This window comes from Labeo rohita, chromosome 11, assembly GCF_022985175.1.
Source record: "Labeo rohita strain BAU-BD-2019 chromosome 11, IGBB_LRoh.1.0, whole genome shotgun sequence".
NCBI classification, from domain to species: domain Eukaryota; kingdom Metazoa; phylum Chordata; class Actinopteri; order Cypriniformes; family Cyprinidae; genus Labeo; species Labeo rohita.
Genome location: NC_066879.1, coordinates 17,123,986 through 17,142,200, shown reverse-complemented (window position 1 = coordinate 17,142,200; position 18,215 = coordinate 17,123,986). Strand labels below are relative to the sequence as shown.

At 34.4% G+C, this 18,215-nt stretch overlaps 1 protein-coding gene across 3 annotated transcripts in view; it reads right to left on the bottom strand.

Annotated features, from left to right (window-relative positions):
• Nucleotides 1–751: 751 nt before the first annotated feature.
• Nucleotides 752–18,215, bottom strand: part of slc41a1 (solute carrier family 41 member 1) — a 33,450-nt gene continuing 15,986 nt past the window's right edge. For all 3 annotated transcript variants that reach the window (XM_051122370.1, XM_051122371.1, XM_051122372.1), the window contains 8 exons: nt 15,006–15,077; nt 12,247–12,391; nt 10,025–10,171; nt 6,968–7,115; nt 6,723–6,802; nt 6,471–6,605; nt 6,183–6,331; nt 752–5,114 (listed from right to left, as the gene is read on the bottom strand). In XM_051122370.1, coding sequence (XP_050978327.1) covers nt 4,929–5,114; nt 6,183–6,331; nt 6,471–6,605; nt 6,723–6,802; nt 6,968–7,115; nt 10,025–10,171; nt 12,247–12,391; nt 15,006–15,077 — 1,062 coding nt within the window. In that variant the 3' untranslated portion in view covers nt 752–4,928. The remainder of the gene's footprint in view (nt 5,115–6,182; nt 6,332–6,470; nt 6,606–6,722; nt 6,803–6,967; nt 7,116–10,024; nt 10,172–12,246; nt 12,392–15,005; nt 15,078–18,215) is intronic.

Genomic DNA, 18,215 nt, shown 5'->3' with positions numbered 1-18,215 from the left:
GGGCTATCACGTTAATTTTGCTAAAATTAACAAAATGACTCGAAAAAAGATTTGTTCAGTTTGCTGAACGAGACTCAAAGGTCCGAGTCGGTAAAATGATCCGAACTTCCCATCACTACTACGAATCACGTCTAAGTTCATCGTCTGTGTACTCCGGCTAAAAAAAGGTAGAGTATGGCGAAAAACTCCATCTTATTTTCTCCTACAACTTCAGAATCGTCTGACACGTTGTACCTTTTTGTTTGTAAACAGCATTTGACTCACTTGCACTTTCTTAGTCTTTGCACATTCGCTTTGTAAACACTGGGTCTGTAGATCTGACTACTTACGCGTGACCTTTCGACCTTTCGATTCGATCGTACGTCATGAACGCGCATCCCAGAACCTGTGTTACACGAGCTTTTGTGCTTAAAAAGTACACAATTTTTTATTTTTCGAAAAAAAAAAAAAAAAGACGGATCGTTTCGCTAAATAAAACCCTTCTTCCACCGCTGGGATGGTTTAGAGCCCTTTGAAGCTGCATTTGAACTACATTTGGGAAGTTCAAAATCGGAGGGAACAACTTAAGTCCATTATATGAAGAAAAATCCTGAAATGTTTTCCTCAAATGTTCCTGTTTCTTTACGACTGAAGACAGAAAGACATGGACATCTTGGACGACAAGGGGGTGAGTAAATTATTTGTAAATTGTTGTTTTGGAAGTGAACTTCTCCTTTAAAAAAAAGGTACGAAAACAAAACAACACGGGTCGTACGAAATAATATAATCTTTTATTTCCAGCAATTTACAAGTACCTCTGTTAGGTCCCCTTAACAGTGTCAGATTGAAACAGCCGCAGGGCAGAAACTGATGGGGAAGAAATCAAGAACTCAGATAACCAGTTACCATTACTAGCTGTACACTCTTGGATAATCTGGTAAGTTTGCTTTAGTGGGATGTGACCCTCAAGGCCAATTTAACTCGGGGAAGGTTATGTTTGCTTGTAGGACGTTATAGATTACAGATTAGAGAGAATATGTGACATTAGACAACCCACAAGGAAATATTAATTTATTCTAAAAACTCATGGGGATCTCGGTGGCTTTGTTTTGGATGGCTTTGCTTTACCACCGACACATCTGCCCTGGAACAACACAACGGATGGGATGATTTGCATACACAAATCAATAAAATACAATATGAAAATCAACTCATTAATTAAAAAATCTCATTTAAAAAAAAAAACACAAATCAAAAGACCTATAAATCTACATGTCGAGCCTTGCTTGTGATTTGTTAAGGCATATTATGCTCAATTCACCGAACCAGATCGAGTGTGAGGTTTTGCTGGATATTAGGCACCAAACTTGAGATATTTGTTAAGAAAAAAAACAAGAATTACTGATAAACGTACAGTAAACATCTCTACTGGTCCAATGCAAAGGAAAAATGCAACAAAATGAAAAATAAACATTTATAGAATAAATATATTATTTACAAATAGCTTTGTCACATCTATAGAAATAAATAAACAAAGCCTCCCATCCCCTGAAAAAATATTCACAACTATAGAGAGCTGTCATGGTACAATGGCAGCACCGGATCAGTTGCACAGTAATAATATTCGTGCTGTTTGTGGTGCATGAAACACATTGGAGCTGCATGCTCTCCTTGCACAAGTGCATCCTCTTGTGGTAAAGTCTGACATTACAGTACATCTTGTGTACTACCGTGACATTAAACGTGCTTATAACACTAGAATTCACCTAGAAACCACATTTAAGAAGAGAAAACAAAATGTACTCTAAAAATAAAAAGGGGTGTGTTTAATATATCGTGATTTTTTTTAATGTTACGTGCCCGGCACAATCCACTCAGCTGATGGAGCGTTTTTTTCTACACAGCCCTTTAGCATTAACACACTGTCCATAATTGGACGTCATTTGATTTATAAGGCTTCGCTAGTCATTAAAATATACATTAGTTTCCTGGCAACTACTGATTATGGCCGTGAGGTACAGATTAGCTGCTAGCCATCTTGTTAGCCTTTCAAGTGTTTCTGAGTGGCATTAAAAACATACTGTACGAAATGAAACCATCGTTCGAATTAAAAAAGAAACTAAAAAGGGATTTTAATCAAGCATGGCTTTAAATCACATTCTGCAAGCCGGTTCGACAGCATTTTTTTTTTGCTAGCATGCAGTGGTACAGAGGTGTAGATGTCAAAATAGCCCTTTTGATAAGCATTTTTTGCATAATTCTACAGATAATCTTCGTATAAAGACTTTTGAGGCAGAGCACTTCATGTTTTTTTGTCAGTAATCAGGTGCTTTTTGATTAAACTAATTAAGTTCACTATTGACCCCTTCACTAAGCTTTGCCTTAAAAACATACTGTCCAAACAACCGTGATAGCACACATACATCATGGAGACGTCTATCTGACGTCTGCATTTACATCTGCAAGACATATTTTTTAGTGTTTGCTCATCTGCAATTCATCTATAGGATGTTTCCTATCAGATGTCAAATAGATGTCTATTAGATGTCTTTATGATTTAGAATGTAAAACTGACATCTTACTGATGTCTGTCAAATGTTTGTACACAGCAGATGCTTTTCAGATGAAGTGATCTTTAACAGACATCTTGCAGACGTATATGTGCTATCTGGGAAATTTTGCAAATAATTATAACCCTGATACCACACATACATCACAGAGATGTGTATTTCACATCTGCATGATGTGGTTTTTTGGGTGTTTGCTCATATGTGATTCCTCTATTGGACGTTTCCTATCAGATGTCAAATACACATCTATTAGTTGTCTTTAAGATGTTTATGATTTAGAATGTAAAACTGACATCTTACAGACATCTGTCAAATGTTTGTACACAATAGATGCTTTCCAGATCAAGTGATGTTTAACAGACATCTTGCGGACGTATGTGACAGCATATGTACATCACAGAGACATCTATTTGACGTCTGCATTTACATCTGCAAGACGTATTTTTAGAGTGTTTGCTCACCAATACGTCTATAGGACTATTCGTATCAGATGTCAAATCGACATCTTAAGATGCCTTTAAGATGTTTGAGATTTAGAATGCATGTAAAACTGACATCTTACAGACATCTGTCAGATGTTTGTACACAGCAGATGTTTTCCAGATCAAGTGATGTTTAAAAGACATCTTGCAGATGTACATGTGCTATCTGGGAAATTTCACAAATAATTACAACCCTGATAGCACACATACATCACAGAGACATTTATTTGACGTCTGCATTTACATCTGCAAGACGTATTTTTTAGTGTTTGCTCATCTGCAATACGTCTATAGGACATTTTCTATCAGATGTCAAATAGGTGTCTATTAGATGTCTTTAAGATGTTTATGATTTAGAATGTATGTAAAACTGACATCTTATAGATGTCTGTCAGATGTTTGTACATAGCAGATGCTTTCCAGATCAAGTGATCTTTAACAGACATCTTGCAGACATAAGTGTGCTATCTGGGAAGTGACACACTGAAATGTGAAATTTTGAAACTGAAATAGTATTTTCTTGGAAAACATACTCCATCTGTGAAAAATCATTATTACAGTGTAGTTTTTTGACTGCTTTTTCAAATGGCATGCAAAAATATCTCAATAATGTAACTGAGCTATGAAACGGGCCTTTTCTCTTTTTAATTCACTGTGATAAGCGTTTTTATAAGCCTTGAGTTTGCAGGCTCTGCATTTCTTTAATCACGTTACTGGGTAATTTAACAATTCCTTTAAATGAAAACGGCAGATAAAATGCTTTGCAATGCATACTTCCTTTCAACTCACATAGGAATAATTTCTAATTAATTTTGAACACTTTTTTAACATTTAACTACAAATCATAGAAACTCGAAGTAATGAAGGGAGGCAGAGCTTAGCAAAGGGTCAATTGTATACACTTTATATAACAGAACAATATATTCATTGAGATTTGGAAAGCCTTTAAGAGTGCATTGTTAAATATAATTTCTGTCTTTTTTTCTAACTCACAGCCCTTTTAAAATAAGCACTTTGTTAACTATCACCACAAATACATTAACTGTCCCAGTATTTTGAGTCCACGGAAGAGATTGTAGAGATTAACGGATGTGGACTTCACAATAACGGCCTGAGAAGCTTACAGCAATCTTACAGGCCTTTGGGTGAAACTGTTGTGTACATAACGGAAATGTACCTACGCAAATGAGGCAAAGTCTGATATTTTATCCTTTAGGTCTTGAGCGTAAACAACCCATGAACCTTTTCACTGCATTGCACAATTTGAGTATTTTAGGGATTGCAATGAAACAAAGCACTTTGGGTTATTATCTCTCTCTGTAACCATAAGCAGAGCTACAGAAGCAAATTTAGCATTGTGTGTTAAACAAAGTGATTTCTATGCATTTTACAGTACTCTATTTTGTATATGCGTGTTTTATCGTCAAAAGGTCCCGTATGAGATTCAATCTCTGCTATTAAGACCCAAGTGACTCTTTTAATTTCTAGTCTGTTATTTAGGTCACTCTCTGATGGTCCAAATATGTCTTTTGTCTTTAGTTGACAAAGGCTGTGAGTGGCGCCCTCGAAACCCATCATTTTGTAGCACTTGGTGATTTAGCATTCTATGTTCGTTTGCCTCTTGTGAAATATTTCAAGTTTAGGTCGATCTTTACATGCAGCCGACGCGACTGGCCGTAAAATCGGGCCGAACGTCCCCATTGAAAAATAATGAGGATTGTTGTTCTCCCAGTAGCTAAACAACAATGAAATTACATATCAATACTAAAGCAATAATGTCATCAATATAATCATGGTAGCCATTGTAGCCATAACAATATAGATATTATTTCTCTATGTGGCATTATAAATAAAGACATCTGCGTTGCTTGGACAGAGTCAGAGGAAGCAGCGTGGATCAATCACCCACATCTGTGTCCCGATCTCCGATTAGCCACAGGATGTGGAAACACAGAGCCAGGAAGCCTGTCCCCAGCAGGTCTCCCAGAGCGGTCAAGTAGGGAATGGAGAAGTTGTCGGGATCCATCCCTCGACGCCACATCCAGTTGACCATCCAGTCAGCAAGGTACAGCAGGATCACAACCTAGATGGAAAGACAGAGAAAATGTCAACGTGATGGAAATAGATGGTCCGATTGGCTGAGGGAAGTGCTCCAATCGTTGATGCTTCAGAAGGAAACACAATGCATTAAGATCCCGGGGGGTGAAAACTTTTGGAATTTGAGGATTAGGGTAAACTGAAATTGTTTTTTCTTCTGGGAAACATGTAAGTATCTTCTGCAGCTTCTGAAGGGCAGTACTAAATGAAAAAATATGATATTTAAGCAAAATAAGAAAAATGTACACATCTTCATTCTGTTCAAAAGTTTTCACCCCTTGCTCTTAATGTGTCATTTTTCCTTCTGGAACATCAGTGAGCATTTGAACCTTCTGTAATAGTTGCATATGAGTCCCTCAAGTTGTCCTCAGCATGAAAAGATGAATCTCAAAATCATATAGTCACTGTTGGAAAGGGTTCAAATACACAAAAATGCACAAAAAACAAAGGATTTGTGGAACCTGCAGGATTTTTCTGAAGAACAGCAGGCGATTTAACTGTTCAGGACAGACAAGGGACTCATGAACAACTATCACTAAACAAAAACAACACAGTTGTGGATGATTCAGATAACAACACAGTATTAAGAATCAACTGTATGTAAACTTTTTTTAATTTTTTTTATTTTATATATATATATTTAGCTATGATTTTCCCAAGTAAACATCTTTTATGTGAAATATCTTATTCAGGTCAGTACTAAACAAAAAATAACATGCAATTTGAATGATCCCTTTTTATTTTGGTAAAATAATTAACATTTTGCAGATTTTTGAAGGTGCATGTAAACTTTTGACTTCAACTGTGTTTGTAAATTAAATAAATTACATATTTGCATTATAGCAATGAGAATTTAATGTTCCAATGCAAAAAAACTTCTTGCATATCTTAAAATAGGTTGATGTTTTTTATTTCCTTTTGATTTTGTGAAACATGACCTAGATATTTTTTATAGCATTTACTTAAACATCCCTCATGTAGGCCAGAAACCCTATAAAACATTTATTGTAAACCTAACATTTCCTTGTAATAAGAAACAGATGCTCAGGTGTACCTGAAGCAGAGCTGCGGCCAGATAAAATGCAATGAAGACGGAGGTGAGAGTGGTGTGTCCACCCTGCATAGAGTTAATGGTGTAGAGGAAGACCAGATGACCAGGAGCCACCAGGAGGAAGAGCACTCTGGCAGAACGCGAGTTGACGCCTGAAAGAGAGTAAAGGTAGGGCGAGTCATTGTTACACAAGCATGACTGAAGTCATTGAGACACAGTACAGGCAAATATTTTACTATCAATGTTACGTCTTTACTAAAAATAGAGCTGTTAGTCATTCATATCACTCACCTGAGCCAAAGAACGTGCTCCAGGGAGTGGGGCATTTCCGTGGGGCTGGGTTCGGCTCTGCTATGGGCAAGGCGTTCATGTGCAGGTAGGTGGAGATTCGACTGGCTTGAACTGCCACCAAATTGCCGCCCACACCTACAGCAGGGCAAAACAAACAATGTATGCAATGATCTCTGGTGTGTCAGTGAGGGCTAGTAAACACAACTGACGGAAACACTGCATCATGAGATACAAGATGATAAGGAGTCTCACCGTTGATGACGGGTGTGAAAACTGCCATTCCAGCAAAGTTAGGGTTAGATACTGTCTTATCCAGAATGAGGCCTCCAACACTGTTTAAAAAAAAGTCACATCCAATTTTAATGACACAAAGATACTCCATCTGTTGTGTCAGATAAATGATTGACATATCTCTGTCAGCCCAAGTGAGCAATCCATCCATCATAAAGAGGAATGAGATATTGGAGCATCTCTGTCTTAATCAGTGTTCTTCCTACCTGCTGATCGCCATGGCGATAATGACAGGCTCCCACCCTGAGTAGAGCACTTCTCGGGTGGAAGGTATCCGCCGGGCGATAAGCACCCAGATGGGTGTCAGGGCGACAAAGAAGGCACAAACCATTGGGTTGGCATAGTCGTTGAATTCTGTTAGGAAAAATTACATTCTGTTAGTAAAAATTACATACACACACACACACACACACACATATATATATACATATATATATATATATATATATTCTGGAATTCTATATTTTGGAAATTGAATGGCTGAAAGTATGCAAGTTTATTCCGCCACTGAATAAAAACTTTAAAAAATGTTATTACAACTTTTCACCTCACAATTCTGACTTTTTTTCTCACAGTTGTGAGCTATAAAGTCTGAATTGTAAAATTTAAACTCAGAATTGTGATATAAATATAAACTCGCAATTGTGAGTTATAAAGTTTGAATTACGCGATATAAACTCAGAGTTGCAAGTTATACTGTCAGAACTGCGTGATACAAACTCAAAGCTGTGAGTTATAAAGTCAGAATTGTGATATAAATATCCAATTGCAAGTTATAGTCTGAATTGCAAAATGTAAATTTGCTATTTCGAGTTATAGTCTGAATTGCGAGATAAAATTTAAAAGTTGTGATCTATAGTCAGACTTGCATGATTTAAGTCTGAATTGTAAGATGTGAACTATCCATTGCGACTTATAAAGTCTGAATTGCAAGATATAAATTCGCAATTTCGAGTTATAAACTCTGAATTTGCAAGTTGCAAGTTATACAGTCAGAACAAACTCAAAGTTTGCGAGTTAAAGTCAGAATTGTGTGATTTAAGACTGAATTGTGAGATATAAAAAATTTTCTCGCAAATGTGAGTTTATATGTGGCCCTGGACCACAAAACCAGTCTTAAGTAGCATGGGTATATTTGTAGCAATATCCAACAATACATTGTATGGGTCAAAATGATCGATTTTTCTTTTATGCCAACAATCATTAGGATATTAAGTAAAGATCATGTTCCATGAAGATGTTTTAGAAATTTCCTATCGTAAATATATCAAAACTTAATTTTTGATTTGTAATATGCATTGCTAAGTACTTCATTTGTACAACTTTAAAGGCGATTTTCTCGATATTTTGATTTTTTTTGCACCTTCAGATTCCAGATTTTCAACTAGTTGTATCGCAGCCAAATATTGTCCTATCCTAACAAACCACACATCAGTAGAAGGCTTATTTACTTAGCTTTCAAGTGTTGTATAAATCTCAGTTTCAAAAAACTGACCCTTATGACTGGTTTTGTGGTCCAGGGTCACACATTGCGCTATTCAGACTTTTTTTCTCAGAATTGTGAGATACAAACTCGCAACTGCGAGTTATAAAGTCGTAACGCAGTTAGAAAACAATTCTGATTATCCAAGTTGAAGCCATGGTAAAATAATGGTCATAAAATACATATCTCTACATTCTCGACATAGAATTGTCATGAGTAATGCATTTAATGCAAGACGTGTGGAATTCAACACCAGTTCAGACAGTTTCAAAACCAAAGCCAGTTGAGAAATAACAATAACACACAACATTCTTGGGTGCAATTTTACACCCGGATTCTGGAGAAGCTGAGTAAGATGAAAGCTTGCTTAACCTACTATTTTCACTCGGGCCGTTTTACGTGTTTACATCCAGACGGTTTGGTCTGTGAGGTTTGATAGACATAAACATGCAATCAATCTTTACCATAAATGTTTCCACATGCACACTCTCTCACTTTAGGAGCTGCCACAAGAGCGCTCAACTAACAATAGATGTGTTTTTGTGTCATTTCGTCGCAATACACAATCTAAACTAGAATATTTGCTCCCACTATATGTTGTTGCTTAATGGGGCCTAAAGGGAGAGACTGCAGTCTAATAGCTGCACCAAAGAAACTTACAAAGCAGGTGGCATCCACAAGCCCCGACATGCCCTAACCAGCTCCACTACGCTCTAACATGACTCAGCATGATGACTTAGGGAAATCTGACTGAATGTATTACTCATGAGAATCAAAAGTACACAAGAATCATGATAAGAATTCATCAGAATTCACTATTTGAATGTATTTTAAAATGTAATTTATTCCTGCAATACAAAGCTGAAATCATTCTAATATGATGATTTGTTGATTAAGAAACATTTTTTTTTAATTAATATTATCAATAATCAATGTTTAAAAAAAATGTGCTGCTTGATATTTTTGTAATTTTCTTGTGGAAACTGTGATTATTAAATATTAATGTGATTTTTTTCAGGATTCTTTGAAACCTCAAACGTTCAAAAGAACAGCATTTATTTGAAATTTAAATTGTTTGTAATAATATAAATATCTTTACCTGTCACTTTTGATCAATTTAATACATTGAAATAAAAACTGTACCGACCAATATATGCATGCACACTTATGCTATCTCTTCTATTAGACATGCACTCTATTTTACATTCATAATGTGTCTTATATTATTAAAAATGGGTAGGTGCATGACTGGGGGTTTGTAGAAAGCACATTGTATATATGCATAAGTATATGCATCATATATGTGCCAAGCAAAACTACAACCTTATGCTGGGTGGAAGTTGTAAGAGTAACAAGACTTGTTTAATAGTAGGCAAGTTCAAAACAGTTATGGGAAATTATAGTGTTAGTATTTTTAAACCACCACACAAGTGTTGAGATGCTATTTCCTCTCTGACTGTGGCAGTTCCTCTGCAGAGCAAGTTCTCTGATACACAAGGTGACATAACATTGCTAATTAAAGAAGATACTGACTTCTGATATATTCAGTTAAAGTTTCAGCAAGAGTTTCATTTCAGTAGCTGCCAAGATATTGAACTCGACTCGGAAACAGAGGAAAGATAATTGCCTTTCTAGGCCATTCGGTTCATAAGTTATCCGCTAAATACGAACTCGCTCATATATCTGCCTGCACTTGGATCACGAAATGCACTGACAGTGGATATCCGATTACGGCAGTGTTCCCGAAGAGCTCAGCCAAAGAACTGAGGCTTCCACTCACCGAGCTCCTTATACAGGCCCGTACTGATGCCAGCTAACAGCGCCAGGGTGATCAGGTCACCGAGGCTGGCCGCAATGGGGGTGGCCACATTGTCTGGGTTGATGCCAACTTTCCTGGATGCAATGATAACCCCGATCATGATAAGACCTGGCCGGAAGAGGAGAGGAAAGATTTGTCAAGTTAGCGATGAAAAGGTGGAATTAACACAGGAGATTGTGTCAATCCTGAACAATGAAGACTAGACATTCTTCATTTTTGATACCTCCTGTTTCGAGGATATATTTCCACTCTAGTGTTGAAATGAGACTTCAGAGCTGCTTTGTCTTTTTCCAGGTTCAAAAACAAGCATTCGTTGCTACTCGCCTCAGCTGGTATGTTTCTTTTTAGAAACTCTACATGCTTAAAGGATTAGTTTACTTCTGGAATAAAAAGTTCCTGAAAGTTTACTCACCCCATGTCATCCAAGATGTTCATGTCTTTCTTTCTTTCTTTAGTCAGAAACAATTGAATGTTTTTGAGGAAAACATTTCAGGATTTTTCTCCATATAGTGGACTTCAATGGGGATCAATGGGTTGAAGTTCCAAATTGCAGTTTCAAAACAGCCAAGGAATAAGGGTCTTATCTAGTGAAACGATCGATCGTTTTCTTGAAAAAAAAAAAAAATATTATATACTTTTTAACCACAAATGCTCATGTTGGAAAGCTCACGCGTGGTTAGTTCTTCGTCTGTGTACAATCTCAATTTCTCCTCCAACTTTAAAATCGTCCAACATTGTTTGTTTACCTTATTTTGTAAAGGCCGTCTGACTTTCTTTGCACGTTCGCTTTGTAAACACTGGGTCAGTATTTCCGCCTATGTCCGGCGTGTTAAAAAGAATATAAATTGTAATTTTTTTTTAGAAAATGACAGATCGTTTTGATAGGTAAGACCCTTATTCCTCGGCTGGGATCGTGTAGAGCACTTTGAAGCTGCATTGAAACTGCAATTTGGACCTTCAACCCATTGGCCACCATTAAAGTCTACTATATGGAGAAAAATCCTGGAATGGTTACACAAAAACATTAATTTCTTTTTGACTGAAGGACGAAAGACATGAAATTCTTGGATGACATGGGTGATGAGTAAATTATCAGGAAATTTTTATTCTGAAAGTGAAGTAATCCTTTTAATACAACCTTTTTTTAAAAAAGCTAACATTAAAATACAATGCATATTGCAAGAAGACATTGTAGAAACAGTAATATGTTATAATATGATTGCACATATATATATATATATATATATATATGTATTGCACGTGCATAATGATTTGTAATGCATCCACTGATCCACTAAAATAATAAATAAATAATAAGAAGAAAATAAAAGAAATTCACTTGACAAATTTGGAATTATGGTTCCGGATTTTTATGTAGTAAAAAGATTTTATATTTATTTTTTTGGGGCTTGTTTTTTCTTAAAATATGCATTGTAAATTAATTAAACACATTGCACTGAGCAATCTAAATGCAATAAAACTGCACCATTGCAAAAAAATTCTACGCTTCCTGGGATGTGAACACATACACAAATGCAGTTTAAACTGCACAGTATCAGTTTCTCGCAATTAAAGGTGCACTCATGAAAATAAAATGGTGGTTTCCCAAAGAACCTTTCAGTGAACACTTCTTAAAAGAACATTTGTGACCCTGGACCACAAAACCAGTCTTAAGTAGCATGGGTATATTTGTAGCAAGAGCCAACATTACAACGTATGGGTCAAAATTATCGATTTTTCTTTTATGCCAAAAATCATTAGGATATTAAGTAACAAACATGTTTTATGAAGATATTTGGTAAATATCCTGCCATAAATACATCAAAACTTAATTTTTAATTAGTAATATGCATTGCTAAGAACTTCATTTGGACAATTTAAAGGCGATTTTCTCAATATTTTTATTTTTTTTCCACCCTCAGATTTCAGATTTAATTTTCAAATAGTTGTATCTCGGCCAAATATTGACCTATTATAACAAACAATCAATGGAAAGCTTATTTTTTCAGTCTCAATTGACCCTTATGACTGGATTTGTGGTGCAGGGTCACATTTTTTTCTTTGCATGAATAACACCTAATGAACCTTACTTTGTGTAAGGTTTGTGAAAGATTCTTAATGGAACCATCAATGCCAATAAAGAACCTTAATTTTGAACAGTGTAGATGTATCATCCCCCTCACCTAGCAGCAAAGAAGCGATGAATGCGGTGGCCACGCTGCTGGCACAGAGCAGGACGGCATGGCCTATCTTAAAATTACCCTCTGGAATCCAGCCAAAAATGACTGCGGCGATGGAAGCCAGGAAGCCGACCACTGTGGCTTGAACCTGAAAGCAGAAGGGGCACGATGAACTCGGACACCTCTTTTAAACATCCTCCTACCTTCCTGAAGTTCAAAGTCTTTATGTCAGGTTTACTTTGTTCTCTTTCATCATTAGTGTACACATGCCAGTATTGGGTTTTGGGGTCATTTCCAAGAAAAAGATCACCCAGTCATTACATAATTGTTTAGCCAAGCATGCAATCTAGAAAAAAGTCAAACCTCACATGATATGTGACTTTGTGACTATGACTATGACAAAATTTAGGACTGACTGACCCAACTGTAAGTGAACAAATCTATGTTTTTCTAAAACTGCTGAAAGGGAAAGCTTACCCATAAATGAAAATTCTGTCATTAATTACTCACCCTCATGACCATCTTCAGAATGCAAATTAAGATATTTTTGATGAAATCCTAGAGCTTTCTGACCCTGCATAGACAGCAATGCAACTTTTCAAGACCCAGAAAGTTAGTAAGGACATCGTTAAAATAGTCCATGTGACATCAGTGGCAAAGAAAACAAAAATCAGTGCAAAGAAAACAAAAATAATGAGTTTATTAAACAAGTTCTTCTCCTTCGTGTCAGTCTTTCAAACACGTTCACAACAACAGTAAAATTACAGGTGCTTCATAACATTAAGTTATAACTACTACCGATGTCTTTACTAACTTTCTGGGCCTTAAAGTTGCATTGCTGTCTATGCTGGGTCAAAAAAAACCTCATCAAAAATATCTTAATTTGTGTTAAGAAGATGAACGAAGGTCTTACAGGTTTGGAACGACATGAAAGTGAGTAATTAATGACGGAATTTTCATTTTTGGGTGAACTATCCCTTTAATTCAACGTATTTACTACAAAGTGAATGTTATATTGTTTAGTACATAAGGAAAGATTGTGAAAAATATGCATTTGAATAGCTTTAGTCAACACTACGCACCGCATATGATGTTCAGTGTTCCTTTTGCTTATTAAAACTAAAACTATTAAAAATCGTTTTCTGTAAATTAAAGCTGAAGTAAAATGTAAATATACAAAAGCATTAAACTTAAATTAAAATAAAAAATGTTGCCTTGGAATCTAACCAACATATACAAATTGAAGTACTAAAATTAAAGCTAAATAATATAAAAAAACATAAACACAAAATAACTAAAACTAATTAAATAAGACATTAAAAAAATTATATAAAAATAAAAACCACAACTATAAAAATAAAAGCTATAATATGCTTTAATAGTTTTTATAAAACTGATAGATTCAGTTCTTGATTCTGATTGGTTGAGCCGCGTTTGATTACTCTACAAACATACATTTTTGTTTACGTTTGTGTGTTGCTCAGCAACCACTTTGTTGCATCCACAACTGTTTCTGAGGAACTACATCGTTTGGCGGAAGAATAATGTTTTTATTAATATCATTACACTTTATCTGCTGTTTTATTTTGTAAAACCTTGCTACGTATATGGAATAACCGTTTTATAAAAGCAATAAGCCCAGTGAAGCCATGGTTTACAGTGAATTTATAACAACTAAGGGTGTTTTAGACACAATGCCCCTTAGCTGTTAAAAAATTCAATGTAAACCATGGCTTGTTGGGGCTTATTGCTTTTATAAATGATATAACACTAATGACAGTATATATATAAAAAACGGTAACACTTTACAATAAGGTTCACTAGTTATTTAACAGCATTAGCTAACATGATCTAAGAATAAACAAAACTTTTACAGCATTTATTAATCTTAGCTCATGTTAATTTCAACATTTACTAATGCATTATTAAAATCAAAAGTTGTGCTTGTTAATGTTAGTTAATGCACTGGATTGACAATGAACAACTATATTTTCATTAACATTAACAAAGATGAATAAATACTGTAATAAATGTATTGCTCATTGTTCATTCGTATTAATTAATACATTAACTAACATTAACTAATGTAACTATTGTAAAGTGTTACTTCTAAATTCTAAACTTCAAAATTCTGACTTTACACTAAGACACTGTGACCCTGGACCACAAAACCAGTCTAAAGTAGCACAGATATATTTATAGCAATAGCCAAAAATACACTGTATGGGCCAAAATTATAAAAAAAAAATGATGCCAAAAATCATTAGGATATTAAGTAAACATCATGTTTCATGAAGATAATTTGTAATTTCCTACTGTAAATATATCAAAACTTCAATATTTTGAATTTTGTAAGAGTAACAAGAGTTGTATCTCAACCAAATGTTGTCCTATTCTAACAAACCATACATCAAAGGAAAGCTTATTTATTCAGCTTGATATGATATATAAATCTCAATTTTAAAAAACTGACTTTTATGACTGGTTTTGTGGTCCAGGGTCACATATATGTGTCGTGTCCCAAAAAATACCTTTAAAAATCTGACTTCAGACTAAGACACATTTAATAAAAATGTATTTATTCAGATTCTATCAAAATGGATGGAGATCTGGTATGTAAACATCATATGCATATTTGCTTATTTCACAATCAGATTTGCCAAATAATCAAATTTTCGCTTGTCTGGACAAAGCCTTTGTGAACCGAAGAGCTGGCATGTACATTAGACAAACAGGACTGGTATTTTTAGAAGGTCTCCAACCTGAATTAGTGCGAGGTTTCCCATGATCATTTTCCACATATCCTTGGCTGTATCCATTTGTCCAATATTAGCCTGGTGAGAGGGGGAAGAGAGAACACAGGAAGTCCATTTACAAATGTTCCCATTATAGTTTAACCACTGCACACTTTCCTCTGAGTGAGCAACACCGTTCTCGTTTAGACATTGTTTTATTTTTGATTGTACATCTGTTCACTCAAAACTGCGGCATGATTTGAGGAGTCGTTCGTAGTGCAAATGCTGCATGCTAAAACTGAATACGCATTCAAAAGCCTAATAATATCATAGCTCAACATTTCATGATCCAATTAATCTCAATGGATAAAACAAAGCTCATTATTTCCCACAGGATATTCTGTTTCACTCTGAAATACACGAAGTGCTTTAATGTTGTCTTCAAGAACCACAGAACAACTAGTAATGCTGATATGATCATCATTAAACTGTGATCTTTCCATGAAAAGGAAACAATGAAACATACATGGCAGGAAACATACATTTCACTGGAGCTCAGGCGCCTTCGGTCCAGCTTCCACTAGAACAAACAGTGGTCAGTTCACAAGACAAAAGAGGGTTTGATGAGCTGGACAGATGCATCTTATCCTCCTCTCCCTACTTATCTCATCTCTCTCAGTACAGACACTAATGTCAAGTGGCTCTGGCTCTACAGAGGCTCTCTGTGTCATGGAACGAGGCCTTTCCTGACCTGGACCCTCTCAGATGAGCCAAAACTACCTGAATATTTGTGGCTTAAAACCCTATGAAAATAAAATGTTTTTTTTGGTATTACCTCTAATGTCATTGATATGGTAGCAAATTTATGAAAGTTGATGTATATCCTAATAAAGTAGGGTCCTATGATTTCCGTGACGCAGAAAACACAGATGGAATTACGGAATCTAGTCATAAAAATGGAATTTACTGTATAACACGGAATGTTTATTTTGGGAAAAACTATCGTCATATCAAATACAAACAGAAACTTAAAGGTCTTCACAGCAACCCGTCAAAATAAAAATTGGTTTAACTTGAAGAAACTGTGACAGAAATATTTTACTTAATGTAACGATACTACTACTATTAATACAATTATTAAAACATTCATTAAATAATATTTACCAGAAAAATTATTCATCAGATTTTATTTACCAGAAAAATTCACAACACAGCATTTCTGGAAAAAGAAGATAAATGAATATATAAATAATAAAAATAATAATAAACTATTTAGAGATGTTTTGATTATTACTGTGTAATAAAATCAAAATAAAATGGAATCCAGAAAATTAATGGAAAACACAGAATTTGGTAAAAAATAAAAAATATTTTTTGTTTATTTTTGTTAATTTTATTAAATTGCTGTTAAATTTTGTGCACTTCATGATTTTAATTAATTAGACATGCTTTATACTTAATATTTATTTATTTAATCATTGAAACAGAGTCTAGAAAAATTAAAAATGAACAAATTTAATCTAGAAACATTAAAAGGAAAAAAAATGGAATTTGGAAAATAAAACTGAATTCACAGGGCCCTAAAAACCTAATAAAAATTTATATAAAGACATAAAAAAAGTTATAATAGTATCTCAGTAATACAAATACAGTACAATAATACAGTAAAAATTTTACTTAAATATTATTGCAATTTAAAATATTTTTTTATGTGATTTTATTGTAAAATTAAATTTATTCCTGTGATGCAATGCTGAATTTTTAGCATTATTACTCTAGTCTTCAGTATCACATGATCCTTCAGAAATCATTCTAATATGCTGATTTGCTGCTCAAGAAAGATTTCTTATTATTATCAATGATAAAAAATGTTAATAATAATTTTATTGTACTTTTAATCAAATAAATGCATCATTGGCGAACAAAACAGACATTGAAAAACGCTTTGCAACTTGCAGTCCAAATAATGAGCCAAAAATAAAAACCAAACATGATAAATCCAATTCAGTTGTCAATATGCAGAACAAAAACCCCTGCATTCTGTGAAAATAATAAATATTGCAGATACGGTATAGCATGCCACTTCAAAATTAAAAAATGATATTTAAAAATGGACAGGCCAAAAATGTCCTCCCCCAAATTCCTATTTCAACTGTAAATACATCAACACTGCACGACGTCTGAAAATGTACGTCTTGGCAGAGAGTTTCTTAAATGCAAATCTACAGCAGCCCAACACCCAAATGTGGAGGAACCAGTGCTCTTTCCTAAATGAGACAGGAAGTAGAATAGCCTGAATACGTGGGCAGAATGCATTTCACAGCGGCTGACAGCCCAGCAGTCTCTTTTAGACATTCAGTGCACCTCACTGTAGCCTTTCATTATGTTTCAAAAGAGCTGTAGCACTTCTGAGCTTCCTGTGAACTTCACCACTTCACTGCTTTAAAAAACTCAATTACACACTGCATGACAAAAAAACAGATTTTTAACATATTCTGAAGAAAATGTGAGGCTTGCTTGCCAGTACAAAAGTCGCAGCCACAATGCGAGGGTGTTGTCGGATGTTTCTTTTGCCATTGCTAAGGTGTTCTGGGTGGTTTTTCCACACATTTCTGTGCAGTTGCTAGGCTGTTCTGCATGACTGCAACCTTTTTTTCATATAAGCATTTTACTGTTATTTTATAATCAGTTTTTTATTTTTGCATAATGAAATTGTGTTCAATCAGTAAAGTAATAAAAAAAAATTTAGTTTCACATGTAAATTGTTGTTGTTTGCACAATGTTTAGGTAATTTCCTAGAAAACACTAGTGTTTTTCAGTGTAACTAATTTTTGGGATGTTTTATTGCCCAATAGTCAAAATTGGTTTTAGCATAAGCCTCACTAAATTATGTTAAATAAATGATCAAAAAACATTAATATTATATATTATATTTAATATTATATTATAATATTTGAATATTTTTACTGTAAAACAAACAAACAAAAAAATCACATTTATATTTTATTATTTTTAAATTTATATTTTATATTATTATTTTAATACAAATGTATATATTATTAATAAATATATTTCTTCTTAAGTAAATACTTTTTTTTACTGGCAAAACACTGAAATGTTCTACTGCAGACAAAAAAACATCTTTAGCAAGCTGCACAGTTTTAAAAAATAATCTCTGTTCATATTATATTTTAAAATTATATTATATTATTATATTATATTATTATATTAATTATA